Below are 19,002 nucleotides of genomic sequence, written 5' to 3' on the forward strand. Positions count from 1 at the left end.
TCGTCGGTCTTCAAGAACGATGAGCTTAATGCACGAAATGTTTTGTTCAGTCATGCTCGATGAAGGTCTGCTAGCCCAATGTTAATCTTCATTGTTACCAAGGCCCAGTTTAAATTCATTGCACCATAAACACACATGTTTCTTTGGCATGACCTTTTCACTATACAGGGTAACTAATTCACAGCGAATGACACTTGGCGAAATCTCTTTTGCTTGGAAAATAGCGAATAACTTCGCTGACACCTGTTTTTGACCACACTTGTACGGCAGCCGCTGTCTTTAAACTTCAATTAGCTGCGAGACAAGACACTGGAACGGTAGTCTTTTCAAATGTTATTAACGGCTCTATCTGTCCACCATGTTTTATCGCATACCTTTCGCCATTATTACGAAAAGAATGTGGTACCTTACTTTTCGGAAACTCCTCGCATTTATGTGCTAATTTCCTGACGCAACCGTGTCCTCCAGTTTCACTGCTATCCACATGGCAGTTCCTCTGCTGATTTCAAAGAACAGTTTCATGATGCTAATTCCACTTTAAATATTATTCATAAATATGCCTTAGTCTAGAGTAATTTGATTAGAGAAGAGAAGACAAGAGTAATAAATGAATCCTATATTAATGAAATAAATAAAGACCCTTCGGCGATGTTTAATCCCAGATTATTTCAAAGCCGAATAAGAAACTCTAAGATAGAAATCAAATCAAAAAGTTTCATGCCGAATATAGCATATTTAAATAATTTTTACATCGCCGAAGTGAAGTCTTTCGGATCTTTATTTATTTCATTAATTTATTCGTGCACTTCTTTAACAACTCGTACTGTAAAGTATTAAAGCTATTATCACTACAATTATGGTATTTATTGGTCTATCTACTCACTGATGAGACCTCAATAAAGGTTGAAACCGGTCTAGGTAGTGTCAATCATCTCCCTGAATGTAAAACAACATACATCTCCTAGGGGATGAGCTTTACATTAGGGTTAATACTGAGAATAGTAATCCTAGCTTTATCCACCTGTACTACGAGTTGCCCGGTGTTGCACTACCCCAGGTATTTGCTTAAGCTTGGGCACGCCGAACTTTTATAGCTTGCTATATTCGGCATGAAACTCTTTGATTTGATCTCAGAGTTTCTTATTCGGCTTTGAAATAATGTGGGATTAAATATCCCCTTAATTTAAAAGAATCCTATATTGCTTTTTATGACCAAGGAGAGTAAGTAAGTAGGACTTTTCTGGCTCTAATAAGCTTTTGGAAATCAAAGGCATTGAGCTCTGCCTTCGTCGTCTTCGATAGTTAGGTTCTGTTTCTAATAATGCTTTCAATACTCTGTGGTATAATAGCATGGCAGACAATTGCTACTCATTCGTGTTCTTAAACCAAAAGTAGTATTCATGTTTAAAAATGAGTTCTTGCATGGTTTTTCTTGTTGAAATTTCAACATGGTCCCGCTGTTTTCGTCAGGAAACCATGAGAACAGGAAAAGTTAGCTAATGGAACAGGCTCTAACTCAACATCTAGAGGAAGAAGAATAAAACCAACATCAGAAGAACTGAAGATAGGAAACATAAATATAAGGAGTATTGATGGAAAGAAAATCGATGTGCATTCAATTAGCCTCTCTTTATATACAAGTAGCCCAGTCGTGAAGTTATTTCATGCGCAAACTTTTTTTGCTTACACTTAAATATAGGATGAAAGCAAGAATATGATTTCTTGGCATCTTTAATTTATTGTGTAACCAAGTGGAAAATCTTTCAACAAATAACTATGGATATACAGGGATACCCGAAAAGAACTAGGTCTGTTTAGATTATCAAATTCAACCTGAGTATTTATTCTCAAATGAAATAAATGCCATTTCTTAGAGTGTTTTTTTTTTCAGGTTTGTTCTGTTCATATCGAAATGTCGCTTCATTGCAAGAATTCATTGGTAAAATGCAAGAAGAAAGAATTGAACGTGAAATTCAGTAGAAATACGAGAGAAGAAAAAGTGAATTTAAATTCAGATGTGGTATAATCAGTTCAAGGGCTAAGATGCCGTCTTGAGAAATGATCTCGGAAGGCCAAGAGTCGAGTCAATTCACGAGAACTCATCCAATACGACGGTAGATTTTTGTGAATCACCAAACAAGCAGACAAACCATTTTCTGTAACACTTTGATCAGTCCGTTTCGTTAAATTTTTGAGAAATCTCATGACTGCGTTGGAGGGAGGTCTTCACTCCTTTTTCATGAGGCAATTTAAAACATCTTAACAATATCATAATTTCAATGGGAAATACTAAAAAATAAAAGCGATCCACTCAGAGTAGAATCCGCCCTGTGGCATAGGTGGCTATGCCACAGCTTATTAATTTATTAATTAATTTATTAATTAATTTATTAATTAATAAATTTATTTTATTTTTATTAACAATTTATTAACAACCTTTCACAGAAGTTTGCTCTTCTGTTTCAAGGAAGGCAATTTGCAGCGATACTTTCGAGATTTTCGAAGGTAATTTTCAGATACTTTTGGGGGAATGTGTTCGGAAGGATTTCTTCGGATCGAATCCTTTTGTCCTTGCACGTTACTTTAGCTCCAAGAATAAACAGATGTCATTAATGTCCGACATGAGCTCTCTGCAAGTGTAAGTGTTGCACATCAAGAGTACATTGAACAGCTTCCTCTGGTCTGCAGTACTTTCTATTCGCCATCATTACAATGAAATTCGCACTCATTAGCATACTGCACCAAATATTTCGAATCATTCTGATGAACTTCGTATCCCAGTTTCTGCTATTGCCTTTCTCAATTCTGCATCATCCCGAAACAACAACATATCTTCCTTCAAACTTTTAATATATTATTATGCAATTATTAATAATAATTTCATGCAGTTGGAAGATGTACCAAAAGCCAAAAGGGAAAGGAGAATTATCCTACTACAAAACGGATATTGATTCATCAAGTTAGCGATTTCCAACTCATCTAGTGCTGTGGGTGGGGGCTGCAACTCACTGCCATCCTCTTCTTTATATGTATATTCGTTGTACTGATTGACATCAATTGTTTTGAACGCCACAGAAGACGTCTGCTTTGCCATTCCTAAAATAAATTTTGCCTAAGGATTTCACAATGCACACATAAATTTTTGATTTAAAATAAATAAATAAATAAATAACAATCTCAATAACATTACGTAACAAAACATACACATAAAGACGACATGATGGTTTGCCATCTCCTCTAAAGTGAGCTGTGCGAGGACAAAGGGAGCGTTTCTCTGAACGGATGAGATGCGATGCATCTGGCCTGAATCATCAGCGAAAGCTGCTAACGGAAGTAATAAGAGATCAGGAAAGTGAAAAGAGATTTAGATTTGAAAGTTACCAAGATGGAAGTAATCAATATTCGGGCAGCAGCAAGTTCATTTAAAGCAAAACGGCCCACCAGAAATCAATCTAAACTTCAGTTCAAAACCTCTCAGAAATCATATCGCATTTATAACCCAAGCATATCAAAGAAACAAATTAATGTGGTTGCTACGAATACCAAATAGTCATTCAAAATGAAAATACTGTTAAACAATGCCAGTGAGTATCTACTTATTGGACTCGGACACGATGTAGCAGTCCTTTAAAATATGGTCAAAGGACTGGTCATCCAAAGAAATCGCTAAACATATTACTTCCAAACACCAGTTAGTTTTGTGAATTTATTATATCTCTCCTGAAAATACATTAAAGATTGTGCAATTTCAGATCCGTTGTGAATGCCACAGACTTCCCCACTACTAATCTCTCCAGATATCAATAACCGTTAGTTATTACGTGTAGGTAAAACATATTTCTATATGAAAGTAGGCCACATTTCATCTAAAAAAATAAACGAGTAGCTGTCAGAAGCTACTTGATGACCATTCTGCATTTCTTTTTTCAAATGTTCACAGACGAGAAGGCACCGGATCGTTGAGAAAGGTTAGAGCCAATGCTTTCGTGTTGTTTAAAACGCTGTGTAGAAATTACGTGATTTTTGTTTGTTTCGAAGAAGTTAGAGGAAAGAGAAGAAATATATTACGTACAGAACGAATACCCTACTCCTACTGATTTGCAGTTAGGAGAAAGTGATTCCTTATTCTTTATTTCCCAATGAGAGAAATAAAATTATATTAAGTGATATTAGAAGTATCGGTAATAAAAATGTTAAGGATAATTCAACGTGGTCACAAATTATACGCATTAAGCCAGAATTGTTTTCGCAGGAGGAGTTATGGGATTGAATATAAAAAAATACTCCGCTTATGGAGAGAAAGGAAACATTCGTACTAATGACGGCAGCAGGTAAACTGCACGCAACTAAAAGTTCTCTAAAACAATTCTGGCTTAATGCGTATGTACTTAAAACGGGTGTTAAATTATTTGAATCTCATCACTGGGTTCTGTGACCACGTGGAATTATCGAATGCCAGAAGTTTCCCACTTTTATTACCGATGCATGGCCGGCTCATTTCCGGTGTGTACAATAGACCGATCGCCTTAGAGCTATCGGAAATAAACTTTGTCAGGAGTGCACTCTTGACCACTTTTGCAGAAGTGCACACTTTTCAGAAGAAGTGAAATATATTAGTATTTTATTTTTTAAAAAAAGGGGGGAGAGGATGACTTCATTCAAAGGTGGAAACCAGTCTGGGTAGTGACCCTTCCCACAATGCATAGAATTATATTTAGAGAAAGTTGTTGGAAGTTATTTTCCACTTGGTTAGACTATAATATATTTAGTTTAATCCTTTATCCAAGTGTCAGCAAACAAAGTTTGCGCCTGAAGTATCTTCAGGACTGAGGCAACTCGTAGTAAAGATGGAATAAGTTCTCATCACTCCTTGTCTCAGTATCTCCAATGATACTAAGGCAGAAGCAATGGAGAGGTCATATTTACCTATACAACCTCAATAAAGGTCGAAACCGGTCTGGGTAGTGGCCCTTCCCTTAATGCATAGCATTATACATGTCTGCAAGGAGATGTGCTTTGCATTATGGGAGATACTAAGACAAGGAGTGATGAGAGCTTGGTCCACCTTTGCTGTGAGTTGCTTCAGTCCTGAAGATACTTCAAGCGCAAACTTTGTTTGCTTACACTTGGATAAAGAATTAAACTAAATTTATCTTAGCATAGCAATATACACATCCGAAAGGGTGTGTGCTTTGCATTATGACACGTGCTAAGGAAATTGACGCGAAGTGATTAGCTTGTGTATACAAGTCGCCCAGTCATGAAGTTACTTCACTCGCAAAGACATTGTTTTGCTTCCTTGGGAAAAAGGATTAAAACCAAGAATATAATTTCTTAGCATCTTTAATTTATATATATATATATATATATATAATATATATATAAAGGGTGTTCGGGATAAATTTGACAGTTTCGTAAGGAAAAAGAAAAACTTCTTTGTATCTATTAAATTTAATGAATTGACAAAAAACATTACAGGCAGAGTTAATTACAATACTATCAACAAGATTTACTCAAAATAACCACCATTAGCATCGATCACAGCTTCAATTCTGCTTCGGAACCTCGAACAAGCTGATGCTACAGTCTCCCTGGGAAGGGCCGCAAAAACTGTTTTAATTTTATCCATTAACTGGGCTTTTGTATTACTGGAAGTGCGATTGGTGTCTTTTTCAACTGCGCCCCATACAAAATAATCCATGGGGTTAAGGTCTGGGGAGTTTGGAGGCCAAACATTTGGACTGGTGAAGTCGTAGAAATTTTCAGACAACCATTTTTGACTTTTCCCAGAGGTGTGGCAAGGGGCCGAATCCTGCTGCCATACATACGGCCTACCATTGGCTACCCTTGTTATCCAGGGCTTGACTACAGTTAGCAACTCCACGAACAAAGCCCGAATTCCAATGCCAGGGTTCTTCAACACCTGTTCCTGCAGATTTGCGAGGAATTCTGCTGTACGAACGCAATCAGATCGTCTGCTAGGGATCTTTCTTCTTGCTACATCCTCGTAGTCACCATTGCAAGTCTCTAGTTCATGCCTGATTGTTTTTACTGTATTCAGGGAGCATTGGGCAGCAGTCGTAATATCCTTATTTTGATGGCGGGCACAAATCATCATGATACAAGTTATTCTCTTCCATGATTCAGGTGGGTTCCAGCTATCCATCCTTTCTGACATCTTGTATATGAATGAAGAAGGGTCCAAACTTTTAAATGAAGAGAAGTGTGTGTTAATACATGTAACTTACGGAAAAATATAATTAATTATAAATATGTCAAATTTATCCCGAACACCCTGTATATATATATATTAAGCCAGGCTCACTTATAGGACTAATAGCCGAATGTTAAATTAGAAAATAACTAATTTATTTATAAGGCACTACTTGTTTCGTCTTTCTAGTATATATATATATATATATGTGTGTGTGTGTGTGTGTGGAAAGTATTTTACCTTGGGTATAATAAATGTTAAAGATACCAAGCAATTTCAGACCTGGTTTTCACTCCATTTCCCAAGTAAGCAAACAGACAAAACGGACAAAACAAGACCAAGGTAAAATACTTTCTACATTTATATCTTCTCCTGAGATTTTGATTTAATAAGGTTAAAATACATTATGGTAACTTGTTCTGGTAAAATACTTATAAGCTCTGTATTATTAAAATCTAGCCTTTCTAGCCTGGCTCCCACTGATGAGACCTCAATAAAGGTCGAAACCGGGTAGCGACCCCTTGCCTTTAATACAAAGCATCATACATCCCCTCCTTGGAGATGTGTTTTGACATCAAGGGTAAATATTAAGATTAGTGATCAGAGCTTATTCTACTTTTACCATGAGTTGCCTTGGTCTTGCACTACGTGCAGGGTCAGCTAGAGTTGCAACACTTGCAGGCGCAAATTTGACTTGTTTGTCTGTTTGCTTACTTGGGAAATGGAGTAAAACCATGTTTGAAATTGCTTGGTATCTTTAACATATATATATATATTAAGGAGGCTCACTTATAGGACTATATAGCCGAATGTTAAATTAGAAAAGAACTAATTTATTTTTAAGGCACTACTTGTTTCTTCTTTCTAGAATACTTCATCGGTGCATGGAATTAAAAAGAGATACGCAAAAAACATTACTTGGGTACATCACTAAAGATTTCAATTATCAAGGGGTTGCTAACATTAGAATGGATTTGAGAACTATTTGCGTTGTTGTTGTTCTCGTGCACAAGGACAGGGTATCGAGACCGCCATAACGGAATAGCAGAAAGGTTGTGGCTAAGGTTGACGTTAATGTGAACATGATTTACACCAATTTATGCTGATTACAAGATTATTCTTTCAACTTCATCGTAGCGTTTGTAAATAATTTCGGTTCTCTGTTAAAGATATCAAGCAACTTTATAAGCTAAGTTTTTAATCCTTTTTTTCCAAATAAGCAAAGAGACAAGTAAATCAAGTTTGCGCCTGAACATATAACTCAAGTCTGAGGCAACTCGTGGTAAAGGTGGAGGGAGCTCCAATCACTTTCCTTAGTATTTTTTCCCCTAATGCAAAGCACATCCCCTTGTGGAGATGTATGATGCTATGCATTAAAGGTAATGGTCACTACCCAAATCGGTTTCGACCTTTATTGAGGTCTCGTCAGTGGGAGCCAGACCCAAAAAAATGCCAAGGTTGAAGTAATGCAGAGCTTAAATGTCGAAACCGGTCTGGATAGTGGCCCTTGCCTTTAATGCATAGCATCATACATCTCCGCAAAGTGATCGGAGCTTACTCCACTTTTACCACGAGTTGCATCAGACTTGAACTATGTTCAGGCGCAAAGTTGACTTACTTGTCTGTTTGCTTACTTGGGACAAAGAATGAAACCAAGTTTATATAAAATTGCTTGGTATCTTTAACATAGTATATACCGAAGGTAAAACACTTTCTATAAATTTTGGTTCTATCCCAGTTTACTGTGTGTTTAGTGGACTGATGGTCATTGGTATCAGAAGAGTTGAGTACATGACTGGATAAGGCCGCGGCCGTGGTTCTACAATAGGTTGATATTTCTGTTTGTCCATAACATGGGAAATTACTGTACGCAACTGGATATTTCAAATTGTTATGTTTAGGTTTTACTGGTCGAAGCTTTCTGAAGGGAGTGAATAAAGTACGAATTTTATATTTCCGGATGATTTTTACCAGTTTATTAGAAATGGAGTTGATATACGGAATCGTGATTATAGCCTCCGTAGCGCAATTGGAAGAACGACAGTACATTGCGCACTTCGATTGGAATAGGCCTAAGTTCGATTCTCGTCGCGACGGGAGGAATCTTTATCTGGTCGATTTCAATCGATGGTGAGTTAGCCGATCTCATACGGAGGTAGCAGGGTTTTTTCTCCTGGAAACTCGGGTTTTTCATCCCGCATACATACAAATCGGCCCTTCAGAACACACGCAATTTACAGACAAAAATTACTAGTTGTGGTGGTGTTGGAGGTGGGCGGTAGATGGCGTTGATTCGTAGTAGAGGTAAGGTGTAGAGACAGTTGAAGATGTCCTCCCGCGATGAGTCTTCGGACTCCTTGGAGGTATCAGGAATAATAATAATAATAATAATAATAATAATAATAATAATATATATCCCCCTCCTCCACACACACACACACACGCTGAAAAATCGTGACTGGTGTCGCCATCTAGCAAGTTGTTATTTTAGTTTTTCGCTGTTGGCGATTTTTTTTTTAAAATTTTATTTCACACATTTTGTTTTGCTTTGTAATTTTGTTGTTCCTTCCAACGCGCCAAATCTCAAAATACTGTTCTTATTTGAGAAGTACACAAGAAACCTTGCTAAACTGTTTGTTACCATTATTCTGAAGTGAGACAATCCATTTGAGAGATAAATTCTCTCTCTCTCTCTCTCTCTCTCTCTCTCTCTCTCTCTCTCTCTCTCTCTCTCTCTCCCCTAGACCCTCTGCTTCCGTTAGATCTTGCTACTTTTGCTTTGTCTCTTTAGAAGTACTTCCATTGAGCTGGAATCCGTCATTCTGCTACCTGGGGGGGGGGGGGGATATTGCTTCATTTTTGTAGCTCGGCTGTGAAAGCCTAGCCACGATATTGCTGTACATTGTTATCTCGTTTGATTTAGCAGCAAGAAATTAGCTTTCTAAGGAAAGTGGTTTCGGAGCTCCTTGAACTGTGAAAGAACGCATGTTAAGCGTGTTTGGTCAAGTTAAGAATGACAGATGCTAATGCCCTTATCACCATTTATTTGCCATGTGATCGGGGTGATTCACCCCACTGAGAGAAAGATAGAAGGTGCGAAACTTTCAGTCAGAGTCGACGGATTTCTTAGGAGGACGTCAATCCTTTACATGAGAAGTTAAGCTGTAAAAAATAGAATCGTAATTAACACTTGGCATTATCAAGGTCAATAGCAAAAATAAAATATCAGATTTATCATTAATGATGCCAGAAGTTGAGCAATTCGACAAAAATTGTGTTTAAAAGTAGACATATTTCTGCTTTTGAATACAATTTTATTGAATTGCTCACCTCCTAACATCATTAATTAATCAAGCCGATCATACAACTCGGAAAAACACATCGTTAAAGTCATTCCATTTAAACAACAGAGAACAAGATGAATATATAGATGGCATTCTCGCTCTTACCCGCAATCATCCCTTCAAATATTTTAAATGCACAATAATTTTAAATGACATCCGAAACTGATGCAATCATTCTCTTCCTCATCCTCCTCAACTCTTTCTATTTCACCTACTTTCTCTACACAGACTTTCCGATGTGCAAGCGTCCTTAAAATGTGGCTGCTCCTCCTATTTGTTTCTATTTTTCATATTTTAAAAAAATGACGATAATGATGTTTTTACGATGTGTGTGTGTGTGTGTGTGAGAGAGAGAGAGAGAGAGAGAGAGGGTCCGCGTTTGCTCTGTGTAGCGCTGATTAATATCTTGTTTAGTGGTCCGTCCAGAAGCGTGTAATTTGCACCCACGGGGTGCGAGTGATGGGAAAGTTTATATATCTCATCTATCTGTTCGAGTGGTTTTCTGTAAACCGAGAAAGAAAAGGTGCTATGGGAAAGATGTGCGATTCGATTACCTAGAAAAGAAAATCTGTGGTTATTTTCCTTTTCTACACTCAACTAGACTACGACGTGTTGACCATTGAGGTGAAGAAGAAAAGCGTGTCTGAGACACCTTGTCAAATAGAGATAAAAACATCATCAATATTTCTTAACCAAATAGAAGGTTCGAGCGAGACTGGAAGTATTAAGAGCATGTTTTTCAAAGTGTTCCATATAGAAATTGGCCCGCCCGAGGGTAATACCTTCCAAGAGAATTAACCAATGGATGGCAAAATACAAAAGATCAATAAGTCGGGGGGGGGGGGCATTCTTCAGTAAATTTAGTGTCAGAAAGTGGAATATTTGTGAGTAGGGAGGTGATGTGAAACCTCACCTGATATCATTATTATTTATAATATTGTTAAAAATATTTTTAACTAACTGCTTAAAACAGGGGGGGATAGTCAGTGGGAGAATTAAAAGTTTGAGTTTTTTAACGACTTCAGGAAGCCAAGATGTGGCATTTTTCGAAGCTTTTTCAAGGTTTTTTTTTTTTTTTCCCTGAGACTTGTTGGGATCATAATCTAGCGGTTTATAAGTGGTGCGGTCTCTGACCAGCACATTCATTTTCCGATTATAATCACTGCAATTGAGAAAAAGAATAACATCGCTTTTGTCAGCTCTAGTAATGATTACTGCAGGAGTTTTAATTGAATCCAAAGAAAATAGAAACAACGCTTTACTGCATAAGGTACACATGAAAGGAATGTAGCTAACTCAAAGTAAAGTAGAAATCTCCAAAGGCTAACTGTCGATGATATTCCCAGCGCAGTGAACGGGAGAAAGGCAATCGAGTTACTGCATTGTGCATTTGCCTGTAGAGAGAAAACAACGGATACCAACGTTCAGGATAAACACTGACATAACTGATAAATGCATTAGGATTAAAGTGGAAGTTCGATGCAACTGTTGATCCAGAAAATCCGTGTTAAAAATCCTGTTAGGAATTTACCACTGCTCTGTCGGGAGGAGTGAGTGCATTTACTGCATTAAGTTCCGCCACCACAAACGAGATTGTAAAGGGATATAAATATGGAGTAAGAAGTAGTTCGTTCTACTCCTCGTGAGGAACAGAATGCACCACTTCTCTGAATAAATCCCTTAATCGATGAATCTAACATACAGATTTTGAAATGTGAACGAAGCGATGTGAATGACGGGAAAAGGGGGGGACAGAATTGACAGAAAGCGTTTCACGTCCCTTTTGAAACAGGTGAGCTAGAGCAGGCAGACTTAAATTAATTAACTAAATATATGTCTTTTAATTATTCAAACAAAACAAATTAAAATTGAACAAGTAAAAATTATTGAAATAAAATGGATACTTAAAAAAAAGCAACAAATAGCGGCAGAATGTTAATTCCATGAACATTTTGCCCAAATTTTATTACTCCTTATTATTGCAGCGGCAGAATGACGAATAATAAGAGGGCTGAAGTGAACAACAATAGAGTTTTATTGCTTTCACCTTCGCTTGCTGTTTTGTCAGATTTGAAGCGAACGTGTGTTATCCACATTTCAACCAATTGCTTGTTGTGTATTGATTTTTATTATTGAAGGTTTCCTTCAACCAAGGCTCAGTATATCTTCAGAAGTGCTAAGTGATTCTTGAACAAAGTGTGTCGTGAGTTAACCCCAGTATTTACATATTTTTCGGAAACGTTTTTTTAATAATGGAAAAGTGGCTTTAGAACAGGGACTTTGAAAAGAAGAGCAAATGAAACAGGTAATGCTAACCCTAATTGTGATATACGTGTTGTAACGGCGAGTAAATCTGATACTATTAAAGTAGACGAAACAAACAATTTAAAGAAAAAATACAGTGGGAAATATAATAGTTCATATTTGGAATTCAGGTTTACTTGATGTGGAGATGAAAGTGAACAGAAACCTCAATGTGTTTTGTGTTATGAAGTATTGTCGAACAAGTGCATGAAACTTGCGAAACTCCGATGACATTTAGAAAGAAAACATTGTGATGTGAAAAATAAGCCAATTGAATTTTTCTAGTGACATGAAATCATGGGAAAGATATAGTTTCAGCCATGGGTTCGAATAATACCAAGGCACTGGAAGAATCCTATCTCTTAAGTTTTCACATAGCGAAAACAGGGAAACCTCATTCTATTGGGGAAAATTTGCTACTTCCAGCTATAAAGGATGTGGTAAAAACTATGTTTGGCAATAAGTTACTAAATGATATTGATTTGACTCCTCTTTCAATGACACTGTCGGTCGAGAATTAATGATGTGGCAGGTGAGGTAGAATCTCGGTTAATCAAAAGAGTAAGAAGAGCCCTTATTATGCGTTACAAATAGACGAGACTGCTGATGTTACAAGTGATGCGCAGTTAATAGGCTACGTAAGATATGTGCATGATAACAACATTCATGACGATATTCTGTTTTGTAGAACTTTGTCATCGTGAACAAGTTGAGAAGAAATATTTCACACTCTCAATATTACATAATACACAGAAGGATCCAGTGGGAAAAATGTATAGGCTTCTGTTCGGATGGAGCGCGCGCTCTTACAGGCATAGTGGGGTTGTTTTAAGTTCAAAGAAGTGGCTCCGGATATGAATTGGGTGCATTGTTTCATACGTAGGGAAGCGTTAGCCTCCAAAGGAATGCCACCTGAATTTAAAACTGTGCTATACAACGCTGTCAAGCTAGTTAATTTTATTAAAGCTCGGCCGTTAAATAACAGATTATTTTCAATACTCTGCGATGAAATGGACAGTGAATACACAACTTTTGCTTCATTCTAAAATTCGCTGGCTTTCCAGGAGGAAAGTACTAACAAGGTTATTTCAATTAAGACATGAAGTTTTATTGTTTGTAAGTGAACGTAATTCTAATTGTGCATCACTCCTTGTTGACGAAGCATGGTTATCAACACTGTCCTATCTTTCAGACATTTTTTCGAAATTAAATGAACTAAATCTCTCAATTCAGAGAAATTCTTTAACTGTTCTTGATGCCTACGACAAAATAAAGGCATTCGAGTAAAAAAAATGGTATTGTGCATTAGTTATGTAAATGACAGATAATTTGCGCCTTTTCCAACATTGGAATCCTTTTTAGTGGAAAAGGATATTTTCATTGCTTCTGAGTTTTGGAAAGGGTTTGTGACCGCCTGAAAACTCTGAAACAAAATTTTGGAACATGTTTTCCAAATTCAGTAAAACCCCTTTTTTACACTTTTCAGGGGACATGGAAAAAAGTGCAAATAGCAGGAAATGTAAAAAAGCATTAAAAAAAGGCTAAAAGATGACTTACTGCTAGTATGTGAGTCTACATACTAGATTACAAATTTTAATAACTGAAAATAAATGAATTTACAATTACTTACATTTATCTATTTTAAAAAAATCTTTAATTGTTGATTGTTTTTGCTTTTCGTGTTTTTTTTTTTTTTTTTTTTTTTGACATAGCGCCAGACTGCTTTGCATTGAGTTCAATGCTTGACCTGTTTTTTTACTATCGTGTTCAAAGTGGACGCGGAGAGTCCAAGATCTTATGCTAAATGCACACACGTGTTCCGGCATGTCAATTTACACGTCGCAGAATTGCCATCTTTTCTTCTACCGAAATACATTTTCTGTCTTTTTTCTCTATGTTACTAACATGGATAATCCACCACCGCAACTTGAAAGCAACTTTCACACGCTAAATTACGTTGCAGAAATTCTGAAACATCAATTCGTACTGTGATTGAAAAATCACGGTATCGCTCATCACTACAATACTGCTGCATGCGCGTACGTCACCGTGATGGCGGAAACGAAACTACAGCCGAAAGCAACGCAACGCCACGCCACCTGAGAACAGAAATGCGCAAATTTCAGCTGAAATCGATTCAAAAATCGGTATTGCCACCGAGGAAGAAAAAAAAAAAAAAAAAAAACGCAAATCACGGGAAATAACGTCCACATCAAGTTGTTAATGGCAGGAAAACAATACATCGTGAGAATAGGTCTTAAGACGGGACCAACAGAAAATGACGTAAATGGCAGGAAAACGTAAATTGCGGGAACGTAAAAACGGGGTTTCACTGTAACTTTTATAAGAAATTCCTGTGGATTCGCGATCGATTTTAGGATTACAGTCATGAGAACGACATTTCCTTATCGAAAAAAGAACAGTTAATTGAGCTTTCAAGTGACAGTGGGCTTAAAATGCAATTCTGAGATCATGGTTTGGCTCGATTCTGGATCTCGCCTTCACTGAGAAGTGAATTTTCCGAATTATCTGAAGAAGCATCGAAAATCGTCATGCAGTTCTCTACAACCTATCTTTGTGAGAAAGGATTTTCATCGCTCCTTCAAATAAAAAGAAAATACAGAAATAGTTTTAGTGTATGTGCCAATCTTCGACTGAAGTTGACCAATATTGAGCCAGATATCCAGCAACTCTGCAAATGTCAAAAAGCTCAACCATCTCATTAAAAGTAAGTAGTAATATAATAATTCCATATTATTTATTATTTTAATAAAAATTAAAACTTTGTTCAGTGATGATACACTTTTAATCGTTTACTTTCAATTTAATTAATTATGTTGACATATGTATTCAAAACATGATTTTAGATTTATTGTGTTATAAATGGCACAGTTTTTCCGAAAAGTTGGTAAGCCCCACATAAATATTTTTAAAAAATTACATAACTTATTGGTCCATAGAATTGTTTTAGGCATTTTATTGGTCCTTGGGCTTAGAAAGGTTGAGAAACCCTGAGCTAAAGTTCAACCAAAGGTACTGAAGAAAAAAAAAATCTTTTGCAAGCGAATGAGTCTCGTGAGGGGCTGCTGCAGATTTTGAAATGATCGCAGCCCAATCTTTCTCTGCGTGTTCACGAGATTCGTTTAACTCTTCTAAAGGAGGAAAACACTTTAGTTTCCAAAGGATAAAACCCGAACTTAGTATGAGTCAGGCTAACTGAGGTAGAGAAAGCCAAAAAAATTATATTAAGGCTTCAAATTGAAGAGCTGTAATAAAATATTTTGGCTTCTTCGATGGGAGTCGAATCCGGTCTATCTATACAAAGGATATCGTTGAGAATGACTAAGGTACTGAGCATCTTTTTAACATGTTTGGAATTTTCATTGATAATTCATTGGTACATTGCGCCCTTCGATTGGAATAGGCCTAAGTTCGATTCTCGTCGCGACGGGAGGAATCTTTATCTGGTCGATTTCAATCGATGGTGAGTTAGCCGATCTCATACGGAGGTAGCAGGGTTTTTTCTCCCGGAAACTCGGGTTTTTCATCCCGCATACATACAAATCGGCCCTTCAGAACACACGCAATTTACAGACAAAAATTGCTAGTTGTGGTGGTGTTGGAGGTGGGCGGTAGATGGCGTTGATTCGTAGTAGAGGTAAGGTGTAGAGAGAGTTGAAGATGTCCTCCCGCGATGAGTCTTCAGACTCCTTGGAGGTATCAGGAATAATAATAATAATAATAATAATAATAATAATTCTCTTCTTGAACTCAAAATCACAAAAATCCTCATGCAAAAATATAAATAATAATAAAATAAAATAAAATAAAGGGGGCAGACTCTCGTTCAATTCAGCCAACCAATTTTTCAATCGGTGTCATGTGAAGAAAGTATACTCACGGAGGACGAGTGCTTGGTTGATTTCTTTGCAGAACAGCGTAGAAGACTCCGAAGTGAGAACGAAGTGGATTCTGTTTACGTTCTGCAATGAAAATAAAAGAAAATAAAAATGACGAAGGAACACATGGCGATGACCATGTTTAGAAACTATTTTACTATTCACTGACACCTTAATTCCCGGCCCGGCCCTTATAGGGTACTTTTGGTAACCCCTACTTACTCTAAACTGAGAAAACAAATATCATTGTGGATTCGCTTCTATTCGCCTTGGAGGAAATATTTAAAGAAGTGTGTGTGTGTGTGTGTGTGTGTGTGTGTGTGTGTGTGTGTGTGTGTGTGTGTGTGTGTGTGTGTGTGTGTGTGTGTGTGTGTGTGTGTGTGTGTGTGTGTGTGTGTGTGTGTGTGTGTGTGTGTGTGTGTGTGTGTGTGTGTGTGTGTGTGTGTGTGTGTGTGTGTGTGTGTGTGTGTGTGTGTGTGTGTGTTTAGCCAGTTTCTGCGTTATCTCTGTTTAGTCCAGACAAGAATTCGATTTCTTTCCCCAGAACTCTCTTTTTAATCCAATAACAACTGACTGCAGTGTTTCGGTATTTCAGTCAATAATACTAATTACAGTAGGAAACAAGAAATAGCGGCAGCTATTTCAGGTTTCCTACTATTTCGGCAGCTATTTCAACGGCGGGATTCGAACCCGTAGCCCGAACATCAGGCTACGGGTTCGCTAGTCACTACGCTAACGCTAGTGATACGCTAACCACTTGGCCAACCAGGCCAACAAAGCGCCCAAAAAGTGTTTCAGTTCCAGAGCAAAGACTCGATATATTCTTCCCCAGTTTGTCCAGCGTGCGAGATGATTTCGAAACTGCGTCAAACATGATTGGGACATCCAACGTTTTTTCCCCCATAGGTACAACCTTCGTAGAGCTGACCGAGCTGACACCAGACCGAACTCGAAGGTAATGCTTCATCAGTCTTCCAGATCGGTTGGTGAATAACCTTTCTCTCATTATTTCATTATTCTACCAGCAGAGGATTAAATTATTCGTATGAGGGGAGCGCCGCTAAGGCCATGATTTGCAGAGGAGTGGAACGAAATTTCCCACGAGCACGGCTTAGTGAAGAATTCATTGCTGCGTATGTTTTCGTGTCCTTCTCAGTTCTAACTGAACTCAAGCAACAAGAGCCGCGAAAAGCAAACAAAAAGTAAGAGATTGCATGCTGACAGAGGGGGGAGGCAAACTTGCGAACACCTTAAAGATTCATTTCAGAAAGAAATTATATGTGGGCGTAGTTTCAACTTCACAGATGTTCATCACCATCTCTAATCTGAAATATTTACTTTTACTTGCAGAAACTCAAGGTTCACTTCTTCAAGCATCGCTTCCTTGAGGCTTTTTTCTCAATTACGCGCTTCTTGCATTTCAGAGAAAGAATTCTTGGGTGCGTTCTTCTCACGTAATGAGTTGAACACTTTAATCTCCGCTTTATTTTATTATCATCATCAAATACCTGATATGTGCCGTGAGGTGGAGTGGAGGATGTCATTATGGCACTGCATGGAATTTACAGTTACTAACAATTTCCTTCCATTAATCAGTAATGTGTCAACACTCATATTTCTCTCTTCTGACGCAATTCATAGTGTATCATTTACCCTTCCTCTTGGTGTTTTATTCATCCTTGCATCAAGCCTCTGTTTTGCTAACCTTTTCTCTCTCTCTCTCTCTTTTCGCTTTAATGACCATACCACGCCGAGATTAGCTCTGCTCCTACACCGATCAATGTTAGCAATATCAAGTTCTTTCCAAATATCGCCAGTTTTAAAATGATACTGCCGTTCACGCAATCTTCTCACACTCCTAATCTTTCTCAGACCTGTCATATCTCTGGTATCCAGTCGCTGATCAAGTGTTTTATTTCTAACCCAGTTCTCAGATCCATAAGCTAAAATTGGTTCGAACATCTTGTATACAGCTAATTTAGTGTTTTGGCCTAATTCCTCTCATATCATATTCTATACAAATTTATTTGTCTGACTCTCGACAATACCTGATGTGTTTACTTCGTTGTCTGTTTACATATTTAATTTGCGATATTCACTAAAAATTGTGCTTAAATAGCTGAAATGTTTTACAGGTTCTTGTTCTACAGGTTCTCCATTCACGATGCACTTGATATTTCAAGTGTTTTCATTGTTTTTGCAATTTATTGCTGACCTTCATGCCATATCTATTACAACAGTTATTCAGTTTAGTCAGGGAATCTTGTAGATGAGTATTGGATTTATTTAGAAGTACAACATCATGATACTTTTCTTCATAATGTGATCCTTACCTGATGAATAAGAGTGGAGATAATGCGCATCCTTCTCTTACCCCTGATTTAACATCAAACCACCTTCCTGTATTTTCTTCAATTCTAACTGCTCAAATATAAACCATGTACTGTATTGGTCGATATAACGTTCCTTTCACTCCATGTAACTACAGAGTTTTGAACAGATTTTCTCTTGGAACCTTGTCATGTGCATCTTCCAGATAACAAAACTTATACAAAACAGATCTTTGTCATATTCCCATGATTTATTAAATCTATTTGTCAAAAAGTGAATATCTTCACAAACACTTGTTTGACCTAAACTCAGTTTTCGGTTTTTCACGCTTCCCTTCCAGAATTTTTCTTAGCCTCACGTATGCATCAATAAATCCTATCAAGGACACTCAGATAGAGAAATTACTCTGTATCTCTCACATTAAAATTTACTTCTTTTTTTAAACAAGGATACTAAGAATACTCCACCTGAATCATCTGTAATTGTACTCTGTCAAGAATCGCCTGAATTATGTTGTTGGGTAGCCATTATTAAGCTCTTAAACCTTCATATTGATACTTGCATTCCTCTTGAATGTGTCTTACCACCGTGACCACACCGCTTGTTTCTTTTAGCAATTTTTCAAATAATCACAAAAGGCAAATAGAATATCTTTATCTTCAGTTTTCATTTCACCTTAATCATCTGTAATTCTAAACTTTTTCAATAGCCTCCAGAATATTTTGCGAAATATTTGATATTTATTTTTTATGTTCTTGACAAAGTCTTCCCATTACTTTTGTTTAACTACACACACAGTGTTCAGCTTTCTTACATTTGTCTATGTATTCCCTAAGAGCACAATCTGACTTATTTGCCAGGCTTTCGACATGCTTTCTTCTTTTCTTGCATTGCTTGCCTTGCCTTCAAT

General features: G+C 37.2%; 1 protein-coding gene across 1 annotated transcript in view; it reads right to left on the reverse strand.

Moving 5' to 3' along the window:
- Positions 1 to 9,254: 9,254 nt before the first annotated feature.
- The window catches only part of LOC150103674 (uncharacterized), an 83,302-nt gene continuing 73,554 nt past the window's right edge, over positions 9,255 to 19,002 (reverse strand). The window contains exons 4-5 of the mRNA XM_090397283.1: positions 15,764 to 15,845; positions 9,255 to 9,376 (exon numbers count right to left, since the gene is read on the reverse strand). Coding sequence (XP_090253409.1) covers positions 9,372 to 9,376; positions 15,764 to 15,845 — 87 coding nt within the window. The 3' untranslated portion in view covers positions 9,255 to 9,371. The remainder of the gene's footprint in view (positions 9,377 to 15,763; positions 15,846 to 19,002) is intronic.

This window comes from Typopeltis vanoorti, chromosome 8 (genome assembly GCF_054136105.1).
Source record: "Typopeltis vanoorti isolate ZY-2024b chromosome 8, IOZ_Tvanoo_1.0, whole genome shotgun sequence".
Classification (NCBI taxonomy): domain Eukaryota; kingdom Metazoa; phylum Arthropoda; class Arachnida; order Uropygi; family Thelyphonidae; genus Typopeltis; species Typopeltis vanoorti.